This window comes from Erythrolamprus reginae, chromosome 2 (assembly GCF_031021105.1).
Source record: "Erythrolamprus reginae isolate rEryReg1 chromosome 2, rEryReg1.hap1, whole genome shotgun sequence".
NCBI classification, from domain to species: domain Eukaryota; kingdom Metazoa; phylum Chordata; class Lepidosauria; order Squamata; family Dipsadidae; genus Erythrolamprus; species Erythrolamprus reginae.
Genome location: NC_091951.1, coordinates 222,983,850 through 223,006,858, shown reverse-complemented (window position 1 = coordinate 223,006,858; position 23,009 = coordinate 222,983,850). Strand labels below are relative to the sequence as shown.

The window sequence follows — 23,009 nt, the reverse complement described above, 5'->3', positions numbered from 1 at the left end:
TGTGAGCCGCCCCGAGTCTATGGAGAGGGGTGGCATACAAATCTAATAATAATAATAATAATAATAATAATAATAATAATAATAATAATAATAATAATAATTGTGTAGAATGGTCATCTTCAATGTGATGAACAGGAAAATGTTATTAGTTATCTGATTTGTATTACAATTTTCATTGCTTTTATTGTACTTTTGTACTGAGCTATTTGGAGCATTTGAAGGGGATTGAACAGGGATTGAACAGCATATTTAGTACAGTAAATAAGTAAATAAACAAATGTGTGTACACCAGTGGTGGGTTGCGAGACGATGGTGGAAGTTTGGCCCTGTTCGCTGAATCAGTAGTGATGACTGGCTTTGCCATGTCCCCAAACCGGTTCCCTGGTCATCACTGCTTGAAAGCAGCTGGCAACAAACTCTCTGCGCATGCACAAGGGCTTCTGCACATGTGCAGAGGGCGAGTACCCCGATGTAACGAGCACATGTACTTCTGAACCAGTAGAGAAGATAAGAGAAACCCATCACTGGTGTATACGCATGTCAAATTATAGTCCCTGGAATTAAGTTTGGCTTTTGGGGACCACATGGACCTCTCTGTATAATCTCATCCAAGCACTAACCAGGTTCACCCTTTTTAAAATCATTTCTAGAGATCATAGAGATCATATGCCAGGAGATTTTGGAGCACCTCATGCTTCCTTCCATACCAGAGCTTTATGGGAATGGGACTTAAATTTTCCAGCAGGACTTGTCTCCTGCTCACACCGCCAAAAGCACCAAAACCTGGTTCAATGACTGTGGGATTACAGGGCTTGATTGGCCAGAAAGCTCACTTGACCTGAACCCCACAGAGAATCTATGGGGCACTGCCAAGGGAAAGATGAGAGACATGAGACCGAACAATGCAGAAGATCTGAAGGCTGCTATTGAAGCATCCTGGTCTTCCATAACACTCAGCAATGCCACAGAGTGATAGCTTCCATGTCCCACCACATTGAGGCAGCAATTGCTGCAAAAGGGGCCCAAACCAAGTACTGAGTACATATGCATGCTTATACTTTTCAGAGGTCCGATATTGTTCTCTGTACAATCCTTGTTTTATTGATTGCATGTAATATTCTAATTTTCTGAGATGGGAGATTTGGGGTTTTCATGAGCTGTACCCCATAATCATCACAATTATGACAAATCACAGCTTGAACTACCTTGCCTTGCATGTAATGAGTCTCTCTCATATATGGCATTTCACCTTTTAAGTTGCATCATTGAAATAAATGAACTTTTGCACGATATTCTAATTTTTTGAGTTTCACCTGTAGAAGATGATCAGCTTCTTGAATAGTACACAGAATTTCAATGGAAGCCAGCACAAATTGCAAAGTTGAGATGTCCACAAATGGTAAATACTAATAAGTTAACATGCCAATAAAATATGAATATATAAAATATGCATGCATTCTACCAGTGTTTCATAATACCAGCCAATAAAGGATATAATTTTTAATTTTGCCCCTTATTGCAGATTGTCAAATTGAAAGTTATGCCCTTAAGTCACAGAGATTGTTGCAGATATGGTTTACTCACTGCAAACAATGGTAATGTTTTATTTATTTATTTATTTATTTATTTATTTTTATTTATTTATTTTGTCCAAAACACAACAATACACAATGAAGGTTATAGAGGTTATACTCGAGTAAAATATATCAGAGAAATAATAGAAGTGAAAATTTAGGAACAGAATATATCAAATAGATAATAGAAGGATATTATGAGAGTAGTATAAGAAGATTAGAATAGAAGAATAGTAGATATGATATAAGAGATATAGGAAAGACAATAGGACAGTGGACGGGAGGCACACTTATGCACGCCCCTTACTGACCTCTTAGGAATCTGGAGAGGTCAACTGTGGATAGTCTGAGGGTAAAATGTTGTGGGTTAGGGGAAGATACTACAGAGTCCGGTAATGAGTTCCACGCTTCGACAACTCGATTACTAAAGTCGTATTTTTTACAGTCCAATTTGAAGCGGTTAATATTAAGCTTGTATCTGTTGTGTGCTCTTCTGTTGTTGTGTTTGAAGCTGAAGTAGTCGTTGAAAGGTAGGACGTTGCAGCATATGATCTTGTGGGTGATTCTTAGATCATGTTTAAGGCATCGTAGTTGTAAGCTTTCTAGACCCAGGATAGTGAGTCTAGTTTCATAGGGTATTCTTATATCATATAATTATATACATATAATGTTACATGTAGCTCCTGGCTAAGCAATGACTTGCATAAGTTATGTCTACCTCGATTGTGTTACATGCAAGAATTGTCAATTTAAAACGACTGAGTTTTATTATTCATATGTCAGCAGTTCGAATGGAAGTGAATATAACTGGTGCTTCGGGAGGATATTAAGATTGTGACATACAGTATGTGGTTCGCAGAGTCAGCATATTTCCCCTAACAATCTGGGTCCTCATTTTACTGACCTTGGGAGGATGGAAGGCTGAATCTCCGCCATTGGGATTTGAACGGCCAAACTGCTGGCAGCTGGCAGTCAGCAGAATTACCCTGTAGTACTGCATGCTAACCACTGTGCCACCTCAACAAAATGTGGGGATTAATCTCAAAGTTATTTTTGATCACCATTGTAACTGCAAACAGTTGTTTTGCAAGGCAGTCACTAAATGGGGACAATTTAACCCACATAACAGGCATCCTTCATGTGCCTTTGCCCTTTATTGTTCTCAGCCTTTAGCAAATCAAATGCTTGAGCATTTCATTCAGGGAGCAAATCTGGAGCTCTGCTTTCAACCAATCATAACGTATCCCAGGTGAACAAGTAGTAGGGAATATCAGCAGATCAGCTTTTGAGCGCCTTCCTTGTAATCATGGCTCTCATTCTAGTTTATAGCTCCTCCACTTCCAATCAGCGTTCCCCGTAAGCTACGCCAAAATACCCCCCCGCTCACCCTTTTCCACGGGCGCGCGCTCCCCATCCGCCTGCCATCCCGTGGGGGGGGGGGCGGGGAAGTGCCGGCAGTAGAAGGGAAGGGAGCTGCGGCCGCCCCTGCCTCCCCACGGTGCCTCCGGCCCCCTCGCGCCCCTGGCCTCTCGGCCCTGCCCCCCGCCCAATCCGCCCCCTCTCCTCCTCCGCCACCTCCTGCCATGGGGCGCGACTTCTCCTGCGGCGGTGGCAGCTGTGGCTGCGGCTTCGCACTGCGGGAACGCCTGCCCTGCCTCTACTACAGCCCCCTTGCTGGAAGTCTGGGACGAAAGCACTCCCAGCGAAGGGGTTGCGAGAGGGGAAGGGCGGGCATTCCCGAAGCGCACGGAGAAAGCCCTCTCTCGCAGCCCCCTCGCTGGGAGCGCTTTCATCCCAGACTTCCAGCAAGAGGGCTGCAGTAGAGGCAGGGCAGGCGTTCCCGAAGCGCTCGGAGAAAGCACTCTTCCAGCCCCCTCGCCGTCGGTGCCTCTGTTCCGGAGCTCCGCCTCACAGCTGATCACCCTGCCGCCGCCCCACGGCTACTGCCCAATGCCACTGCTGAGAGAAAGAGAGAAAGGGGGGGGGGGGAGAGAGAGAGATAGCAAGAGAGAGAAGAGAAAGCAGGCAAGAGAGATAGAAAGAGTGAGAGAGAAAGAAAGCAATAGAGAGAGAGAAAGAAAACGAGAGAGAGAGAAAGAGAGAGAAATTACTCTTGATTTAAAGCATATGGTAAAAAGCACCCAAATAATAACAGGAAAAAAAAAACCCAGCCGTTTGTGTGTGTGTGTGTGTGTGTGAACTCTTGAACCATTTCCAATAGCTCACCTGTTATTGGAAATGGTTCAAGAGTTCACACACACACACACACACACACACACACACACACACACAAGGGGGGAGGAGACAGGGATGGAGGAGAAGATAGTAATAAAATAGATTTTGGTTTTGTTTTATTATTAAGGGAATTTATTTATTTATTTATTTATCTATCTATCTATCTATTTATTTATTTATTTATTTATTTATTGACTGTCGCTCAGACACTATACTTTTCTGCCCACACCGAAAAAAAATTAGAGGGAACATTGCTTCCAATGCTTCATGAATTTCTAAACAGACCAAGAAGAGAAACAATAAGCCAGAGGCAAAGATATCTAAAGCATCCCCACTCCCACTCAACTCACATAGCCCACAAATTTATGTCCATTTATTATATGTCGATTATTGGCTTGCAAAGTATTCACTATGGCAGTGTTTCCCAACCTTGGCCACTTGAAGATATCTGGACTTCAACTCCCAGAATTCCCCAGCCAGCAAATGCTGGTTGGGGAATTCTGGGAGTTGAAGTCCAGATATCTTCAAGTGGCCAAGGTTGGGAAACACTGCACTAAGGTAATCTGTTACATGGATGAGTAAAATAGACAGACTCCTTTTGCTGAGCAGTCACAAATAGTATTGGAAATGAGCATGGTTGGTAAAGTGTATTATCTATGAATCTTGCAAGTGACATCTGGATGCTGGGATTCTTGCTAACGTAGCACTGTTCCTGGGCTTATCGGTATGCCTGGCTGGGAGAAACCTGAGCTGGAGACAGTAGAAGAGAAGTAGGACATGTCAGCCGATGTGTTCAATTTCATAACAGCCACAGATTTGGAAGAACCCTTGCTCATGGTAGCAAGAATCGAATCGAATCAAAGAGAAGAGAAGAGAATTCTTTATTGGCCAAGTGTGATTGGACACACAAAGAATTTGTCTTGGTGCAAATGCTCTCAACGTACATAAAAGAAAAAGATACATTTGTCAAGAATCATGTGGTACAACACTTAATGATTGTCATAGGGGTCAAATAAGTAATGAAGAAAAAATCAATATTAATAAAAATCTTAGGATACAAGCAACAAGTTGAGAGAAGATGAACATGAACTCCTTTTCAAAGATGCAAAGGATGCACAACATCTAAGATTTAACCAAGGGATATTATTCTTTTCTAAATAGAGATGTCCAAATCCTTATAGGATTCACTGACTAAGTTGCTCCAAGGTTACAATTATGCAGTGCTTCTCAAACAGTGGGGCATTGCCTCCCGGGGGGCACGGAGTGATGCCAGGAGGACATGTGCAGTAATGGGCAGCCAAAATTTTTACTGCCACACTGTGGGTGTGGCTTATTTTGTGGTTGTGGCTTGATGGTCATGTGACCGGGTGGGAGTGACTTGAACAATCATCATCGTTCAAGTGAACTGTTAAGTCCTCGACTTACAACCTCACCAGTGTCGCTCGCTGGGGTGACCATTTTCAATTCAATTCAATTCAATTTATTAGATTTGTATGCCGCCCCTCTCCGAAGACTTGGGGTGGCTCACAACAACAATAAAAACAGCATAACAGTGGAACAAATCTAATAATAAAATTATATTTAAAAAACCCAACAATTTAAAAACCATACAACACATACATACCAAACATAAAATATAAGAAAGCCTGGGGGAGATGTCTTAATTCCCCCATGCCTGGCAATATAGGTGGGTCTTGAGTAACTTGTGAAAGACAAGGAGGGTGGGGGACATTCTAATCTCTGGGGAGTTGATTCCAGAGGGCCGGTGCCGCCACAGAGAAGGCTCTTCCCTTGGGGCCCGCCAAACGACATTGTTTGGTCGACGGGACCCGGAGAAGGCCAACTCTGTGGGACCTTATCGGCCGCTGGGATTCGTGCGGTAGAACGCGGTTCCGGAGGTATTCTGGTCCAATGCCACGAAGGGGTTTAAAGGGCATTACCAACACTTTGAATTGTGACCGGAAACCGATCGGCAGCCAGTGCAGGCCACAGAGTATTGTAGGAATGTGGGCGAATTTCCCATGCTCTCCTTCATGGGTCGTCCCCTGCCTCAGGTTGGGTAGCTAGGCGAATGGGTGCCGGTCAGCTGTTGAGAAAAAAGGGGGACGAAATGGGCCTCCTGCAACTCCTGCCAGTGCTGGTCTCCCTGCTGCTTTCCGAGGAGGAGGATGGGAGTGGGGGATAGTCAGCTGGAGCTGGGCACACAGCTTCATTTCCGCCCGTGGAACTGTGTTCCACCCCGTCCTGCCTGCTGCCCACCCCTGGGCATGTGTGACTCTGTGGAACATTTGTGGTCCCTTTCGATCGATTCCCCTGGATGGGAAGTGTTTTCCTAGTTGCATGCTGCTCCGAGCCTGGAAAAGAAAGCACCCAAGTGGGGTGGGGCAGCTGTATAGGTTCTTGTTGTTCTCGGTGGGCACTGGGGTAGCCATGAACAGTGTGGCAAACCTGCTGCTGGACACGGAGGAGCATCTTCTGCAGCTGGGCAAAAGCTTTGAACGGCACCCTAAAGCCTCCTTCCACACCATTCGCTGTGAGTGGCCAGCAGAGGGGGTGCTTGTGGGCCAACAACTGTCTTAAGAGTTGTACAGCATCAAATGTAGTTGCTTGGTGGAAAACATTCTACTTTATATTTTTAATATTATAAGCAATTCTGGGTTAAAACAAAACAAGAATTCAAGTTCACCTCTGGTGCTTAGAAAAATAGGATATTGTGACCTTATTTTATGGTGAAACAAAGCTTTATCTTTTAAAATTACCGTTTCAATTCAGGGTAACCAATCTTTCATACTTGATTAATAGATGTTTATTTTTAACCATGTGATGTATGGGACTGACCTATTTCCCTGATCATTAGAATTATTTTTCAGCCTTCCTTCTGCTTTTGAAATATTTATTTATTAATCAAATTTATATGACTGCCCATTTCATAATGTCACAGAAAGTGACTCTGGGTTACATCCAATAATTTAATATTATCATAGAATATAGAACAATAGGGTGGAAGGAGCCTTGGAGGTCTTTCAGCCCAGCCCATTGCTTAAGTAGAAGACCCTATACCAGGGGTGTCAAACTGGTGGCCCGAGGGCTGGATGTGCAGGCCACGCCCACCCCAGCTCGCGAATAAGGAAAACATCACAAAACATCATGTGACGAGGCAACATGACGCAGCAAATTTCAGACCCAGCATTTGGACAAATGGCCATGTGGTTTCTTCTTGGAAACCTCTGCACCCACAACTTCCACAGGTAAGCTGTTTTTGTCAGCCAGACCTCCAGAATGTATTCTGTAGCTTGCTTGCTCTCAGCTGCCATGGAAATGTGATGGAGGTGGGGAGTGTTTGGCATTTGAGATGAGGAAGTGAGCTGGTTTGAAGTGTTCCCATGAGAATTAGAAGGGAGGATTGCTACCCATCAATGGAGTGGAGTTTGGACTTTTCCAAGGCCAAACATCATTTGCTTCCAGAAGCATCCAGCATCTGCGGAAAAGATTTTCCATAACATCATGATCGAAACATTTAAATATGTTAAAGGGTTAAATAAGGTTCAGGAGGGAAGTGTTTTTAATAGGAAAGTGAACACAAGAACAAGGGGACACAATCTGAAGTTAGTTGGGGGAAAGATCAAAAGCAACATGAGAAAATATTATTTCACTGAAAGAGTAGTAGATCCTTGGAACAAACTTCCAGCAGACGTGGTTGGTAAATCCACAATAACTGAATTTAAACATGCCTGGGATAAACATATATCCATTGTAAGATAAAATACAGGAAATAGTATAAGGGCAGACTAAATGGATCATGAGATCTTTTTCTGCCGTCAGTCTTCTATGTTTCTATGTTTCTATCATATTGTATGCTGATTGGTCTTTATGGGCCCTTCCTGGGAGAAGGGATTTGGGGTGACTTTGACTTTGCTGCTATCAGTTCATTCCTAATAAATGTACCTTTTTTCCTAAATCTATAGCATTGGGTTTTCTTTCTTAAGATTTGAACAGAGGCAGACCTGACAGTTTTACTGATTAATTGTTCTCACTTGTCAAAAAATTTCTCCTTAGCTCTAGGCAAGGGGTCTGAAACCTTAAACACTCAAAGAGCCATTTGGACCCATTTCCCACAGAAAAGAGAACACCAGGAGCCACAAAATCTTGGTGGGAGTGGCCAAATCGATGTCACTCACTTCCACCAGTCACATGACACCCCCTAGTCACGCCTACCCAGCCAGTCGTTAGGGCAGAGAACCAGTTGTTAAAAAACACTGGAAACCACAAAACCCTTTTGACCTCTCTCTCTCCCTCCATCCCCCCTTCCCCCTCTCTCCCTCTCTCTCTCTATTTCTCTCTATGTCTCTCCCTCTGTATTTCTCAGTCTCTGCCCAGACAATTTCTCCATACCCCACCAGCAGAATAGAATAGAATTCTTTATTGGCCAAGTGTGATTGGACACATAAGGAAGTTGTCTTTGGTGCATATGCTCTCAGTGTACATAAAAAGACAAGATACATTTGTCGAGAATCGTAAGGTACAACACTTAATGATTGTCATAGGGTACAAATAAGCAATCAGGAAACAATCAATATTAATATAAATCATAAGGACATTTATATTTATCACCCTTACCTTCCTAGGCCAGGTGAGGAGTGACTGGGAGGGGAGGGCAAGGGGTGGGGCGGGACCAGCCAGTGGTGGGATCACCTGACAGGAAGCCACTGGTTGCTGAGCCCCATTCTAGGCTGAATCTCTTTTTAATGATCTTCCACCCATTACTTATGTTCCTTCCCTCAGGTGCTTTGGCGAATAGGTCGACCCCTACTTCTTTGGACTAGCCCATCAGGTCTTGGAAGACTGCTATCATATCACACACAATCCTTCTCCATCAGATTAGATGGCATAGCTTCCAGGCCCTTATCATCTTTGGTGCTCTTCTCTGTATACTTTCTAGGGTCTGAACATCTTTTTTTCTATTGTGGTGACCAGAATCGGACACAGTATTCCAAGTGTGATTTTGCTAATGCAGTATAAAATGGCACTATCACTTGACATGATTTTGATATTATCCCTCTGTTAATGCAACCTAGTGTTGCATTAGCAGTTTGGCAGCTGAACCACATTGCTGCCTCATACTTAAGCGGCGGTTTCTTGGGACACCCAGATTCCTCTCACAGTTGCTATTGCTGAGTCAGCTACCACCTATTCTGTAACTGTGCATTTGGTTTTTCCAAATGCAGAGTTACATGTGCATTTGGAAACTGCAGTTCCAATAATTACAGTTATATGTAGGACCTTATTTTTCTCAGCACTTAATTGCATTTTGTTGAGTAAGGCCCAGTGTTTAAGTCTGTCAAATGCCTTCTGAATCTTGGGCCTATCATCTAAAAGGTTGACATTCCCCCAGTTTAGTGTCCTCTGCAAATTTGATGAGTTCTCCTTCTATTCCCTCACCTAAATCATTTATGAAGATATTGAAGAGGACTGGTCCTAAGACAGAACTTCGAGGTACCCCGGTGCATGCTTCCTTTCATGTTGTAGATGTAGTTCCAAAGAGGCCTGGCCACTGAATGCACAGCGCATGATTGTGTTATCAATTGATTTGTTAACTGTTGTTAATAAGGCTGGTTATTTGGTATGAAAGCACTTCATATGCCTCAGAGTTCAAAGGCTAATGTTTTGTTTTTTTAAAAAAAAGAAACAATGAAGATGAATGCCTTTTGTTCCTCCATTGTTTCTGAATTATTCATATTTATTTATTTATTTTATTTTATTTATTTAGTTATTTTGTCCAATACACAATACATATAGAAGAGAATAGACATGAAGTAATATATATAAAGAAAATATATAAAAATAGAGAAGATATGTGAAAGGATATATATAAAGAAATATATAAAAATAGAAGAGAAGATATATGAAAGAAAGGAAATATACATGATATATGAGATAAAGGAAAGACAATTGGACAGGGGACGAAAGGCACACTAGTGCACTTATGTACGCCCCTTACTGACCTCTTAGGAACCTGGAGAGGTCAATCATGGATAGTCTAAGGAAGAAATGTTGGGGGTTAGGGGTTGACACTATTGAGTCCGGTAATGAGTTCCACGCTTCGATAACTCGATTGTTAAAGTCATATTTTTTACAGTCAAGTTTGGAGTGGTTAATATTAAGTTTGAATCTGTTGTGTGCTCTTGTGTTGTTGCGGATGAAGCTGAAGTAGTCATTGACAGGTAGGACATTGCAGCATATGATCTTGTGGGCAATACTTAAATCGTGTTTTAGGCATCGTAGTTCTAAGCTTTCTAGACCCAGGATTGTTAGACTATTTTTGTAGGGTATTCTGTTTCGAGTGGAGGCGTGAAGGGCTGTTCTCTTACTAGCATAGAATTCTTCTTTGTGGTTTAGGGGAAAGGGGAATTTATGATGGCGGATGGGGATGCATGATGTATATGTGGTAGGAGATTTGGTAAATGTAGATGTATTTGTACAAGTAGATTCAACAGCTTTACAGAAAAAAGGAGGCAGAATTGCCAAAAGTTAGCACCTGGAATAAAATCAGGGATGTCTGTAGATGGCCACAAGGGTACAATCCAACCTCAACCAATTTTTATGTGCCATCTGTACAATGCTTATAAAAACAAAGCAGGGCTTCACAGTGAAACAATGTGAAACAAATGAAGAAAATGTGGAACTTTGTAAACTTATGAAATATTGTGTATTGCCAAGTAGAAATAATCTATGAAACCCAGTGTAGATCTGTGTTAAAATATTGTGATGTTTTAAAATAAAAAAACAATAAAAATTAAAAAAACAAATAAAAAACAAATCAGGCATTGATCACACCATCATTTTGAATTTTTGAAAAATGCTCCTGAATGATTTGCTTGAAGAAACTTTTATTTCAAAGTACTCAAGCGAGACTGCCCAAGCAGGTCCAATGGAATCAAGGCAATGATTTGGAATGTTCAGAGTCATTTGAATGACAATCCATCAGTACTGAAACCAGCAGCAAGGAATACACTTCTGAAAAACCACAGAACTATGCTTCAGCAAGCAGCAAATCCAATATGCCAACTTCTAAACTTCATCTTCCCTTCAGCCATGTGTAAAAATTGTGTTCCCAGCCAAAGCAAACCTTTAAGAAGCTTCCAGAATAGCATTGTGTCCTATTCATCTTGGATTTATCGAGCATCAGTGTTACACTATTTCCTTCCTAGACTGAAAAGGTTTCATGGCTCCATTCCTTATTTAACAATCTCCTCTTACCAAAGTTCTCAGGCAGAGAAATTGATGTGATAAATCACTTCCTCCTCCTGCTTAGGATGCCAGAATTCTTATTCTGAAAGGAGTTCTCTTTCTTAAAGTTACAAGTTTCCTTTTTTCAAAGTTTGTTCAATTTCTCCAATCAAAAAACAATTGGAGATTCCTTTCTGCAAACTATTTGCAAGCCCTCCACAGTTTGGTTGCCAGCCTTGCTTTCTTGCTAATTTGTTTTCCTAATGCACTTACCTGGCCACATTTATGTGAGATGTTGTCTTTTTCCAATACTAAGTCTGGCTCTGTAACAATATATTTGCAAAAATAATTCAGGAGAAGCCCTATTCTTAAGATTATCAAACTGTAACTACATTGCAAAATGTTTGGGCTTGGATAAATAATTAGCTGCACGAGGCCCCACCACTCCAAATTATAATGACGTGGTCAAAATACAGCCTGCCACTTCAGACAGAAACCGTTAAGCACAGAAGTTTTAATCTGAAAAGCAGGAAGGTGATTGGAAGCATATTGCTTATATGTCTTAGTCATCAATTTTTTTAAAAAAAATGCACACATTTGGTCATCTGCATTGCTTTAATCCAAAAAGATTAGGAAAAGATATGAATAGTTTGCTTGGTTTTGCATCTGGTTTGGCCTCCAGTACCAGGTCCATCTGGAAGTTGGCACATCAGACCAGGTAGACATGATATTTGAGGTCACTTCACTTTCTGGAAAACCTGGACACAGACCTCATTCTCTGCAGTCATGCGCTAGAAGAAAAAAGGTCAGTCAAGAAGCAGGAAGTACAGTTATGCTTAAATCCCTAGAACAGAAGTCTTCAAACTTGGCAACTTTAAGACTTGTGGACTTCAACTCCCAGAATTCTCCAGCCAGCCATGCTGGGTGGAGAATTCTGGGAGTTGAAGTCCACAAGTCTTAAAGTTGCCAAGTTTGGGGATCTCTGCCCTAGTGGAAATTGTCATCTGCCAGCCAACAAATAGCTTCAGTGTGGCTTTTATTTGTACCCAACACAAAAACAATTGCCATCAATAGAAATACAACAGAAATCTCAGTGCGAACATCTCTACTTTGCACCTGCCAAGCCTACAGACAACTTTCTTCGTTAATTCACAGTTTTCCAGATATACAATTCTCTATGCATATATTAAAGGGAAGAGCTGAAAACAATGTCCTGAACTACGTTTCAGCAGAGGGGGGAAAAGTTTACAAAATATAGTTGCTCAAAATAGACACATTCAGAAAAATTGACACATTCACAAAAAAATATTTTGAAGCACAAGGCTGTTGTGTCAGATAGTGGGGAAAGTGGGATGATACACGGTACACTACAAAAAGATTTGTCAGGGATACTTTTAGTAACTGTCTGCTTTCAAGTTTTAATTTAATTTAATTTAATTTATTAGATTTGTATGCCGCCCCTCTCCGGAGACTCAGGGCGGCTCACAACAACATAAACCGTGTACAAATTTAATTTTTAAAACTACAATTTAAAGCCCTTATAATAAAATAATCACACAATCCAATCAAACCATACACCAACCTTGACAATTGGGGTGTGTGTGTTAATTTCCCCATGCTTGGCGGCAGAGATGAGTTTTTAATGGCTTACGAAAGGCGGGGAGGGTGGGGGCAGTCCTAATCTACAAAAGTAATCTAATTATCCTAAAATAAGATAGCAGGGGTCAGGGCCACCAATAGGGCGGTACTACTGGGAGTGGCGTACCGGGCCCGGCGAAATTGGAAAATGGGGGGGGGCCCGGCACCCGCCAAAAACTCCCCAACCCAGATTGCGATGGGGAAAAGCGTGCCAAGGAAAGCAAAAGGACCAGAGACACCTCGCCAAACTTCGGCTCTGCGGAGCTTCTCTGACCGCGGCCCGCACCTTCTTCCCACCCCCGCGAGGAAAGAAGGCAGGGAGGCCGGCAGACAGGCAGGGAGCCCCGATCGCAGCCGCGGAAGAAAGCGCGGGGGTGACTTGGCCCTCTGGAAGCCAAGCCGCGCTGCTGGGGAAGCCGGGAGAGGACTGAGCCTGGCCGGCTTCTCCGCCGGTCTTGTGTGTCCCCCAAGGATTGCGAGGGCAAGAGAGTAGCGCCTTTCGGCCTCCGGAGGTGCTGGGCCGGGGATTCGGGGGAGGGGCGTGAACACCGCCCGCCGCCCAGAGCCAATGGCTTCTTTTGGGCGGGCGCTAGCTTACTCGCTCGCCTTCCTGCTGCTGGCGCTGGGAGCAGGTAAGTGGGAAGGGCGAGGCGCGAGGGGGAGGCAAGGTCCCTCTTTTCATGCATCCGCTCAGTGAGCCTCTCCTTCCTTCCCTCCTTCCATTTCTTTCATTCCCCCTCTCTATTTTTATTTCTCATTCATTCTCTTTCTTTCTTTTCTCTTTCTTTCCTTCTTTCTTTCTTTTGTTTCTTTTTCTTTCTTTCTCTCTTTCTCTCTTGCTCTTTCATTCTTTTTTTCTTTCTTTCTCTTTCTTTCTTTCTTTCTTTCTCTTGCTTTCTCTCCTTCCTTCCCTCCTTCCATTTCTTTCATTCCCCCTCTCTCTTTTTATTTCTCTTTCATTTTCTTTCTTGCTTTCTTTCTTGCTCTTTTTCTTTCTCTCTTTTACCTTCCCTTCCTCTATTTCTTCTTTTCTTTCTCCTTCCTACCTTCTTCCCTCCCTCCCTTCTTTCAGTCCTTCCTCTCTTACTCTCCCCTTTCATAAGTTTCCTTGCTTCCTTCCTCTGTTCCTGTCCCTTCCCCCTTTCTTTCTTTCCTTCCTTCCCTCCCTCCATTTCTTGCTTTCCTTCTCCTTCCTCCCTTCTTTCCTCCCTCACTCCCTTCTTTCACTCCTTCCTCTCTTACTCTCCCCTTTCACCTTTCCTTGCTTCCTTTGCACCCTTCCTCTGTTCCTGTCCCTTCCCTCTTTCCTTCCTTCCTTCCCACCCTCCGTCCATTCATTCACCCATTCCTCTCTTGCTCACCCCTTTTACCCTTCCTTCCTTCCTTCCTTCCTTCCTAGCTCACCCTCACCTTTCTTCCCTTCCTTCCAGATGGGCGTGCCCCCTCAAGACACCCGCCTGACTGCTGGTACCCTGCTTTTTCTCTCCCCTCGTCCTTTCCAGCTCCTCGACGGTGGCTGCCGGGTGTGGGATCCCCCTTCCCTCTCCCCTCGCTAGAAAGCACATGGTTTTTTGTCAACAAGAAGGGAGAAGTGCCAAGGAGCCATAAATAAGCCTCGCTCCGCCTGACCGATGCCAGGAGGATCTTTTTTTCCCTTGTCACTCCCGCTTCTTTCTTTCTCCTGGACAAGTCCACGCAATCGGCTTAACCCAGTTCCTGAAATAGCCTATGGCAGTGCTTCCCAACCTTGACAACTTGAAGATATCTGGACTTCAACTCCCAGAATTCCCCAGCCAGCAAATGCTGGCTGGGGAATTCTGGGAGTTGAAGTCCAGATATCTTCAAGTTGCCAAGGTTGGGAAACACTGGCCTATGGGACCGCCTCGCTTGGCGTGAAGCGGGAAATGATCCCCGGGGGATGGAGTGGCTTGGTGACTTAAAATAGTTTTAAAATGGCGGGGGGGCCCCAGACACTTAGGCTATATGGGGCCCCAAAATTCCTGATGGTGGCCCTGGCAGGGGTAGGGAAAAGAGTCAACCAAATGACATTTCTGTTGTACAATGTGTCTTGTGCCAAAATTTCTACCAGGGGTGAAATGCTCCCAATTCACTCGTGCCTGTCAGTCGTCAGAGAGCTAGTTGCAAAGGGAGCACGAGACTCCACCCACCCACCCAGACACTGCCAATTGGGTTCTTTTACCCTTCTTGTGCATGCACTATCCAGGCAGATGGGCGGAGCCTCACACTCCCTTTTGCGACCGGCTCTCTGATGACTGACAGGCATGAGCGAACTGGGAGCATTTCACCCCTGGTTTTTACCCTACTTGGTGCCCCTTCTTGCTTTTGAAAGTAGCTACTTGGTCAAATCTTACAGGTTGTTGATTCAACTAGATAAGACAAACCTGTCGCCCCTCCACCCCCATCAACAGGAGAGACAATCCATTAGGAAGTTGAGCAGCTCAACATTCATAGAAACATAGAAACATAGAAGACTGACGGCAGAAAAAGACCTCATGGTCCATCTAGTCTGCCCTTATACTATTTTTTGTATTTTATTTTAGGGTGGGTCTATGTTTATCCCAGGCATGTTTAAATTCAGTTACTGTAGATTTACCAACCACGTCTGCTGGAAGTTTGTTCCAAGCATCTACTACTCCTTCAGTAAAATAATATTTTCTCATGTTGCTTTTGATCTTCCCCCCAACTAACCTCAGATTGTGCCCCCTTGTTCTTGTGTTCACTTTCCTATTAAAAACACTTCCCTCCTGAACCTTATTTAACCCTTTGACATATTTAAATGTTTCGATCATGTCCCCCCTTTTCCTTTTTTGTAAGCATATTCGTGTCCATTCACTTTAAGGAAAACTTCCGAGATGGATTTGTACCATCACAATCTTAAATACTTTACTGTTTCTTTCAGGATGTATGATCCAAGGATTTGTACTATAATACAGAAACAGCTTGTTTCAATCCGGAATGCCACCAGGGAAGGATTCTGGAGCGAGCCCCTACCTACCAGAGCGAGCATATTCTACAAGTTTGCTTTCGTCTATAGATAAGGGGCAAAAGCCATGAGGTTCAGAGTCTAAAATTACTTAACTCCACCTCTTAGTTGGAAGCATTAGAGGAGTGTTCCTCAGCCTTAACAACTTTAAGACATGAGGACTTCAGCTCCCAGAATCCCCCAGTGGCTGGCTGGGAAAACACCTACCTATTTCATGTTGAAAAGTGCAAATGAATTTTCCCCTACCTGTTCCCGGGTGAAAGCCTGCAATTGGTTGTGCTTGGATTTATTTAATCTTGTCTAACTTTCTAGTGCCAGTGAGCTGAAGAACACTGCAGAATTGTAGTTAGGGTATTTTGGGATGAGATTGAAGAGAATGCCTAATTTAGTGCTCTTATTATTAGTCTAACATTCCATTATTAAAAATGTGGCTTCCTAATTAAGTTAGCATTATTGTAAAGTATATAGTTAGTGTGATTATTTAAAAATGCAAAAACATTGCTTAGTGTTTTTTAAGTAAAAGAATGCTTAAGATTGTTATTGGGTGGAGTGATTTGGGGAGAGGGATGTTTATCTTATACTACTAAGAATCTGTTTCCATACACTCACATCAAATTGCCCCTGGCTTTCAAGGCATTTTGTATTTGCTGGAAACCTGTGGCACACTTTTCAGTAAGACTAGGCTATCTCTCAAAACATACTGCAGCCCACTTTTTTTTCTGCACAGTCGTCACAATTTGGGTTTTCTACAAGTTTTTGGAGTATTTATTCAGTCCAGATGTCAGCATTCCTTACATACTTGACCCAGCGGCCTGAACTGCATAGAGAGGACACAGCTCAGAAAGACTCGTCAAGCCCATCGCGGCCAAACTGCTTCTGAAACCACTTACCTGAGGGCAGTTGTTAAAAAAAACCAGGTTAAAGGCTAATATTCTGAGTTTCAAGCACAGGGATGCTCTGTTTTGATTTTCTCTCCTTCCCTGGTGCCCCAGGAGCCCTGATCAAATGTCAAAGGAGAGTGTGGACAATGGGAGGCTCCCTTGCTCAGCCGACTGAACTTTTGAACTCTTGGGAAGGATGTTTTTGTCAAGAGAGGCCATTGCCCCCCTGAGGAAGTGCACAGAAGTTGGCTGACTTCTTGGATTTTCTGAGCTGAGAGTGGGGAGCCTTTTTGAAAATGGGGGCCGGAGTAGGAAAACTGTTTATTCCCCCTTACCAGATGCAGTTGATCCCCTTCTAGCCAGTGCCTCCAGCCCCGGTTCTGTTTCTCTCCCTTCTGTTCACACACCAGCTGATCTCCATCCCAGGAAACAGTTGTCTGAAAGCAGCGGGAGAGAGCAAAGGGTGGAAAAAAGAGAAAGGGGGCAATGACATCACTTGAAGTAGGAAAGGCCTTCTGCTGGAAACAAGGCAGAACACGCCATAAAGTAAAAGCAGCTCAGGATAAAGCTGGCCTTGTTCCAGCAGCCACCCAGGACACCAGGAGAAAGTCTTAACCAAGTTGTTGGTTTTGTTACAGACAGAAATGGGAAGCGAAGATATGCCTGAAAGTATGATGTCCCATGCTCCCCAATAGGAACTATTCTGCCGAAACATCAATAGATGTGCACCCCAAATAAGCTGCCTTTTTACCTCATGACTAAAGAGTATACATGACAGAATTTAAACTTCCAAAGATTTGTGATCGTAACGCTTGCGATTCTCCCCCGGCCCTCAGGGCAGGCCAATATCCCCAGAACTGAGCCACCCTGTGAAGATAAAATTGGGGATTCCCATAGTGCAAAAAGGAAGCCATTGTTCCAGATAGCTGAAGGGAGAGAGGTCCTAATCCCATCTTCATCCCTAAGCTTTATTTTGAAATAAGGACCCTAGATCTGTGATGGCAAACCTATCGCACGCGTGCCACAAGTGACACATAGAGCCATATCAGTGGGCACATGAGCTCAAGTACAGTGTGCTGGCCAGCTGATTTTTGGGCCTTCTGGGCCCACTGGAAGTCTGGAAGAAGACTGTTTCCAGACTGCAGAATGGTTGGGAAGGCCCATTTTTTGCTCTCCCCAAGCTCCAGAGTCTTTCAAGGAGCCTAGGGAGGGTGAAAATGGCCTTTCCCACACCGGAGGTCCTCCAGAGGCCAGAAATGGCCCTTCCCAACTTGAAATGGGCCATTTCTGGCCTCCAAAGGACCTCAGGAGGCCATTTTCACCCTCCCCAGGCTCCTAGAAAGGCTCTGGAGCTTGGAGAGAGCAAAAAATGGGCCTTCCGGTTTAATCAGAGGTTGGCAAATGGGCCATTTTCTGCCTCTGGAGGCCCATCAGGGGGAGGAGGCAATTTCCACCCTCCTCAAGCTTCTAGAAAGGCTCTGAATACTAGGGAGAGCGAAAAACAGGTGTGCCATTGCATGCCATGATCAGAGGATGTCATATGCGCATGCATGGGGGGGTACATGGAGTTATGGGTGTGGGCATACATGTGCACGAACCCTCCCCTGCACACTCCACCCCCTTTGGCACACAAACTAAAAATGGTTCACCATCACTGCCCTAGACCAGGGGCAAGCAAAGGTGGCTCTTCTATGACTTCAACTCCCAGAATTCCTGAGCTGGCATGATTGGCTCAGGAATTCTGGGAATTGAAGTCCACATGTCATAGAAGAGCCAACTTTGCCTACTCCTGCCCTAGACCAATCCAAGATAGGGGATTTCTGTTCTTTAACTAAGAAAAACAAAATAAAACAAAAGCCCCACTCCTGTCTAAATTCATGCTACAATGAAAAAATATTTTGTTTAGGTACAGCTACAAAATATTAATTTATTTATGAGATTTGTATGCTGCCTCTCTCCGAAGACTCTTCTCCAACATGATGCACTATAGAAGTGAGAAATCACAACTTTTGACATTCAGAGCCAGCACAGCAATACAATTAAATTGCAGACCCCCTGGGCCATGGGATCCTAGCCCGATCTATGAATGTGCAACCTATCCCATTAACACAGAGGCTTTTTTTTCCTTCTAACTTAAAAACACTCAAGGCTGGGTTTGAAGTTTAGCTCGTAACCCAGAGAATACTAGACATACAATTCTCACTGCTAACTTTTCCAAGGTTTAAAGTCACATATATGGGTTAATCATTTTTAAAATCCAAATTTCATTTTTTAGTTCAGCCATTCATTTTCTCTGAACTCCGTCAGCAATCTGAAGAAATACTGGCTAACTTCCAGTCCTGTTGAAGATTGCCATAATAACTCCAGGCACTTTAAATACTTGACATGTTTTATCTAAACCCTAAAATGTACGTAGGGGTGATTCATTGTACTTTCCTTAGCATTGTAACTTCCTTTCAAGAAAGTTTTTTTAAGGCAGTATTCCAATCTAAGCAAACTGGCTGAGAATGATGGGAACTTTAATCCCATTGGTTTTAAAGACCAGACTGGCTTAGCTGATGAATAGTTTATACATCTTTCATTTATGAAAATGGATGAAATGATTCATTCAGAAAATAAATTAAAGTATTCATTAATCTGTAGCGGTGTGCCTGGCTCTACTTACAAAACTACTCAGCATAAGTCTGAATTCAATCCAGAGTTATCAGGATTCCTAATAAATTTCCTGTTTGTTGCTTGGCTGGTATTCCAGAAAGAAAGAAATGTTATTAAGTCTGTTACAACATGCATTTTACCGCCAATCACAAGTTTTCCCAGCTAAAATGGAGCTTATTTTACATAATGGATAAGCTCTAGCTTGCATTAAAAACTTGCCCAAATTATTTCATCATGTGAGCAGTTTATCGTGGGAGATTTATAGGTCTTGGGAGCAGGAAATTCTGCAACCAGCGCAGAGAATAGATTTAAAAGCCCTGGTGTAAACCAACTAGTCATAAAATTATGAGAGGGAGAAGGGGGTTAGTTGTATAAAAGAGATTAAATTAATGTGTGAATTAGTTCCCTCTCGCTTGCTTGGACATTGGCAGAAAATCAACCTCTGAAGAATTTTGTTGATCCATTCAACTCTGGATTGAGAATCTGAATGTAAACAATATGTTTCTTCTACTCAAAAGCTCTTTCTTACGGAAAGGCGCTGACCCAATTTCTCCTTGCATGGTTTTGTGCCTCTTACCTGGCACTTGCGCCCATCTACTGGCCCCAGATCCTCTTCAAACTCAACCCCAAGGTCAAAGTCCATGACATAGTTCCGCAGAGAGGTTAAGGTGCGAATAGTCATATGGTCACCAGTGTGGATGATCTCCTTGTCTGGCTTCAGGAGACAAACCAGCTTCCTCAGGGCCACGTTGATATCTAACCAGGAGATTACAAGGATCAAAGTTAAATAAATGTTGGAGGATGGTGTCTGTGTACCCCAAGGGCAGTGGAAATAAATAACAAGTAACAATCCGAGGTGGGCTGCTAAGGGGGAACGGTGATGTGTGCTCGCCGCCGTGGCTCTGAGTGCTAGCGGAGTCCAGCGCAATTCTGCTACTGCACCTGGGCAGGTAATGAATTCACACACGGACACGCAGGTACGTTGGACTCCACTAGCACTCAGAGCCATGGAGGTGAGAACACACCTTAGCAGCCCACTTCTGGTAACAATACATGAAACTAAGTCCTTGCTATCCATTTTCCCTGTATGCATTGCCTCAGTTCTTCCTCATTTTGGCCAAGTAATAAAGGAAGATCTTGAAAGTAAGAATCAGAGTTTAACTTACACCTTCCCTCCATCCCTGCCCCCACAATCCAAGGCAGCAAACATTAGACAAAGACACACATCTGAATCAAAGACAAACCATTCTTTTCACTGAATTGTTTTAAATAGCCTTTTCTCAGCAAGCTGCCCTAAAAAAACAGAGCAATGACTAAACCCCTGAGCTACAAATCAGGAAATCCCCATTTAAATCTCACGTCTGCCAGGAATTAATTTGAGGCCACAAAGCAGATTTCTCTCCCCTTCTCTAACAGAGCAGTAAGGTTGCATTGGAAAATGCTGTGGTCCTTTAGAATCACGATGAGCTTGGAGTTCATAATATAAATTGATGTTGAATATAAATGACTGGAGAAGGGCAAGAGTTGGCTGGAGAATCCTGGGAGTTCAAATCCACAAGTCTTAAATTGGCCAAGTTTGAAGATCTAGCATTTCAGCTTCCCTGGATTTTGTCTTTAAGGTCAGCTCTGCTCCTCCCTGGTGCTTTGCCATCCAAGTTTTGGCCAGGAGCATCTCTGCTTAAGCCCTTCTGAAATTGGGCAAGATGGATTAGATTGGTGCCATCAAAAGAAGAAGAAGAAGAAGAAGTCCCAGGAAGAGGAGATTACCATAACTTTTTATGATAGTAAAGAGAGATACTGGAGTTTAACTCTGCCCAGATTATTGCCATCTGAGGGTTCCCCTAAACCATGTGCTCTGGGCACCAACCAATCCTGAGCACCAACCAATCCAGCATTCATCAGCAACATGGCAAACTGATTGGCAGCAATTTGGCGGTTGGGGTGGGGAGAAGAGAGAGAGGGTGGGAGAGATGGGGAGACTGGAAAGGAGAAGGCAAGAGAGGGGGAGAGAGAGGGAAGGGAGAGAGGGAGAGAGTGGGAAGAGAGAGGGAGATAGGGGGAGGAAGAGAGGGAGGGAGAGGGGGAGGAAGAGGCGGAGGGAGAGGGGGAGGGAGAGAGGGAGAGAGAGAGGGAAGAGGGAGGGAGAGAGGGAGAAGAAAGGGAGAGAGGGGGAGGGGGAAGAGGGAGGGGGAGAGGGGGAGGGAAGAGGGAGGGAGGGGGAGAGAGGGAGAGGGTAGTAAGGAAGAGAGGGGGAAGAGGAAAAAGGGAAGAGGGAAGAGGGAGAGGGGAGAGGGAGAGAGGGAGGGGGAGAGGGAGGGGTAGAGAGGAGAGGGAAGAAAGGGAGAGAGGGGGAAGAGGGAGGGGGAAGAAAGGGAGAGAGGGGGGAGGGTGGGTGGGAAGAGAGAGGGACAGAGAGAAGGAGAAGGGAGTAGAGTGACAGAGACAAAGACAGACAGAGACGGACATCACAGAGAGAGAGAGAAAGAGGGACAGAAAGAAGGAGAGTGAGGGGGGGACAGAGAGAGACAGAGACAGACAAAGACAGACACAGACAGACATTACACACACACACACACAAAGAGAGGGGGGGAGATTCGCTTACCCAAGGCACGGAGATAATTATCCATATTGTCCTGAGACACGAAGCGGTAGTAGCCGCTGAGATTGGGAGGCATCGCAGCGCAAGAGGACGACGAAAGCGCGGGAAGAAAATGGGCAGCGGGCGGAAGGCTCGCCGAAAGGAAGGAAGGAAGGAGGGAAGAAGGAGGGAAGGAAGGAAAGACCGGGAGAAGAGAGGCGGCAGCTGGGAAGAGCCCGCAGTCGGAGCGTTGCTTGGGTCCGCCGCCGCCTTAACTTCGACTTCTCTCGCAGCCCTCGCCCGGCCTTTTATGTAGCGCCGCGGGAGTGCCGGAGTCCCGCCGCCCTCAGAGTCACTCCGCTCCAGTCCGCGCGGGCGGGGGAAGGCGCGCCAGGAGCCTTTTTTTCCCCTCCTCGTTTTTCTCCGTCTCCTTTTCTCCTCATTGTATCACGCAAAACCGCGAGAGATGGTGGGGTGGGAAAAACAATAGAAACACGGCCACCTTTGCAAAGTACCGCTCTCTCTTTTTTTTCTTCAAAACGCAAGTTAATCAGGCTCCACTGCCTGGTTCCTACATGGATAGGAGACCACTTGGAAATCCCAAAGCTATGGGACAGGGGTAACGTTGAACAACATCCCGGTTAAGGCAACGGCAAAAACGGATTCCCTACTTTTCCCAAGAAAACTGCGTTGATGTTTCCTTTGAATTCCCCAGAGCTGAGCTTGTCTGGAAGACCTTTTTTTTTTAAAAAAAAAGAATAGAATAGAATTCTTCATTGGCCGTATGTGATTGGACACCCAAGGAATTTGTCTTTGGTGCGTAGGCTCTCAGCGTACATAAAAGAAAAGATACATTTCTGAAGAATCATGAGGTACACCACTTAATGATTGTCATAGGATACAAATAAACAACCAGGAAACAATCAATAATATAAATTGTAAGGATACAAGTTACAGTCATACAGTTATAAGTGGGATAAGACGGGTGATAGGCACGATGTGAAGACCAATAGTAATAGTAATGCAGCCTTAGTGAATAGTTTGACAGTGACGAGGGAATTATTTATTTAGCAGAGTGATGGCGTTCAGAGAAAAAACTGTTCTTCTGTCTATTTGTTCCAGTTCACAGTGCTCTATAGCAGTGATGGTGAATCTATGGCACGGGTGCCACAGGTGGCGTGCAGAGCCGTATCTGCTGGCATGTGAGCCATTGTCCT

General features: G+C 44.1%; 1 protein-coding gene across 1 annotated transcript; it reads right to left on the bottom strand.

Moving 5' to 3' along the window:
- Positions 1–11,632: 11,632 nt before the first annotated feature.
- Positions 11,633–22,071, bottom strand: RBP5 (retinol binding protein 5). Its single transcript, XM_070736158.1, has 4 exons — positions 21,817–22,071; positions 19,792–19,970; positions 16,895–16,996; positions 11,633–11,827 (listed from the first exon to the last, which is right to left on the bottom strand). Exons 1-4 carry the CDS (start codon positions 21,887–21,889, stop codon positions 11,774–11,776), a joined length of 408 nt encoding a protein of 135 aa, XP_070592259.1. The 5' UTR covers positions 21,890–22,071; the 3' UTR covers positions 11,633–11,773.
- Between the last annotated feature and the right edge of the window lie 938 nt (positions 22,072–23,009).

Excerpts from the sequence above, each read along its gene's own strand:
- RBP5 (XM_070736158.1), bottom strand. The coding sequence starts at position 21,889 with ATGCCTCCCAATCTCAGCGGCTACTACCGCTTCGTGTCTCAGGACAAT. Across the intron at positions 16,997-19,791 it reads TAGATGGGCGCAAGTGCCAG|ACAACTGTTTCCTGGGATGG; the intron begins GTAAGAGGCACA and ends CGCTGCTTTCAG. Across the intron at positions 11,828-16,894 it reads AAGGGGATCAACTGCATCTG|CGCATGACTGCAGAGAATGA; the intron begins GTAAGGGGGAAT and ends TTTTTCTTCTAG.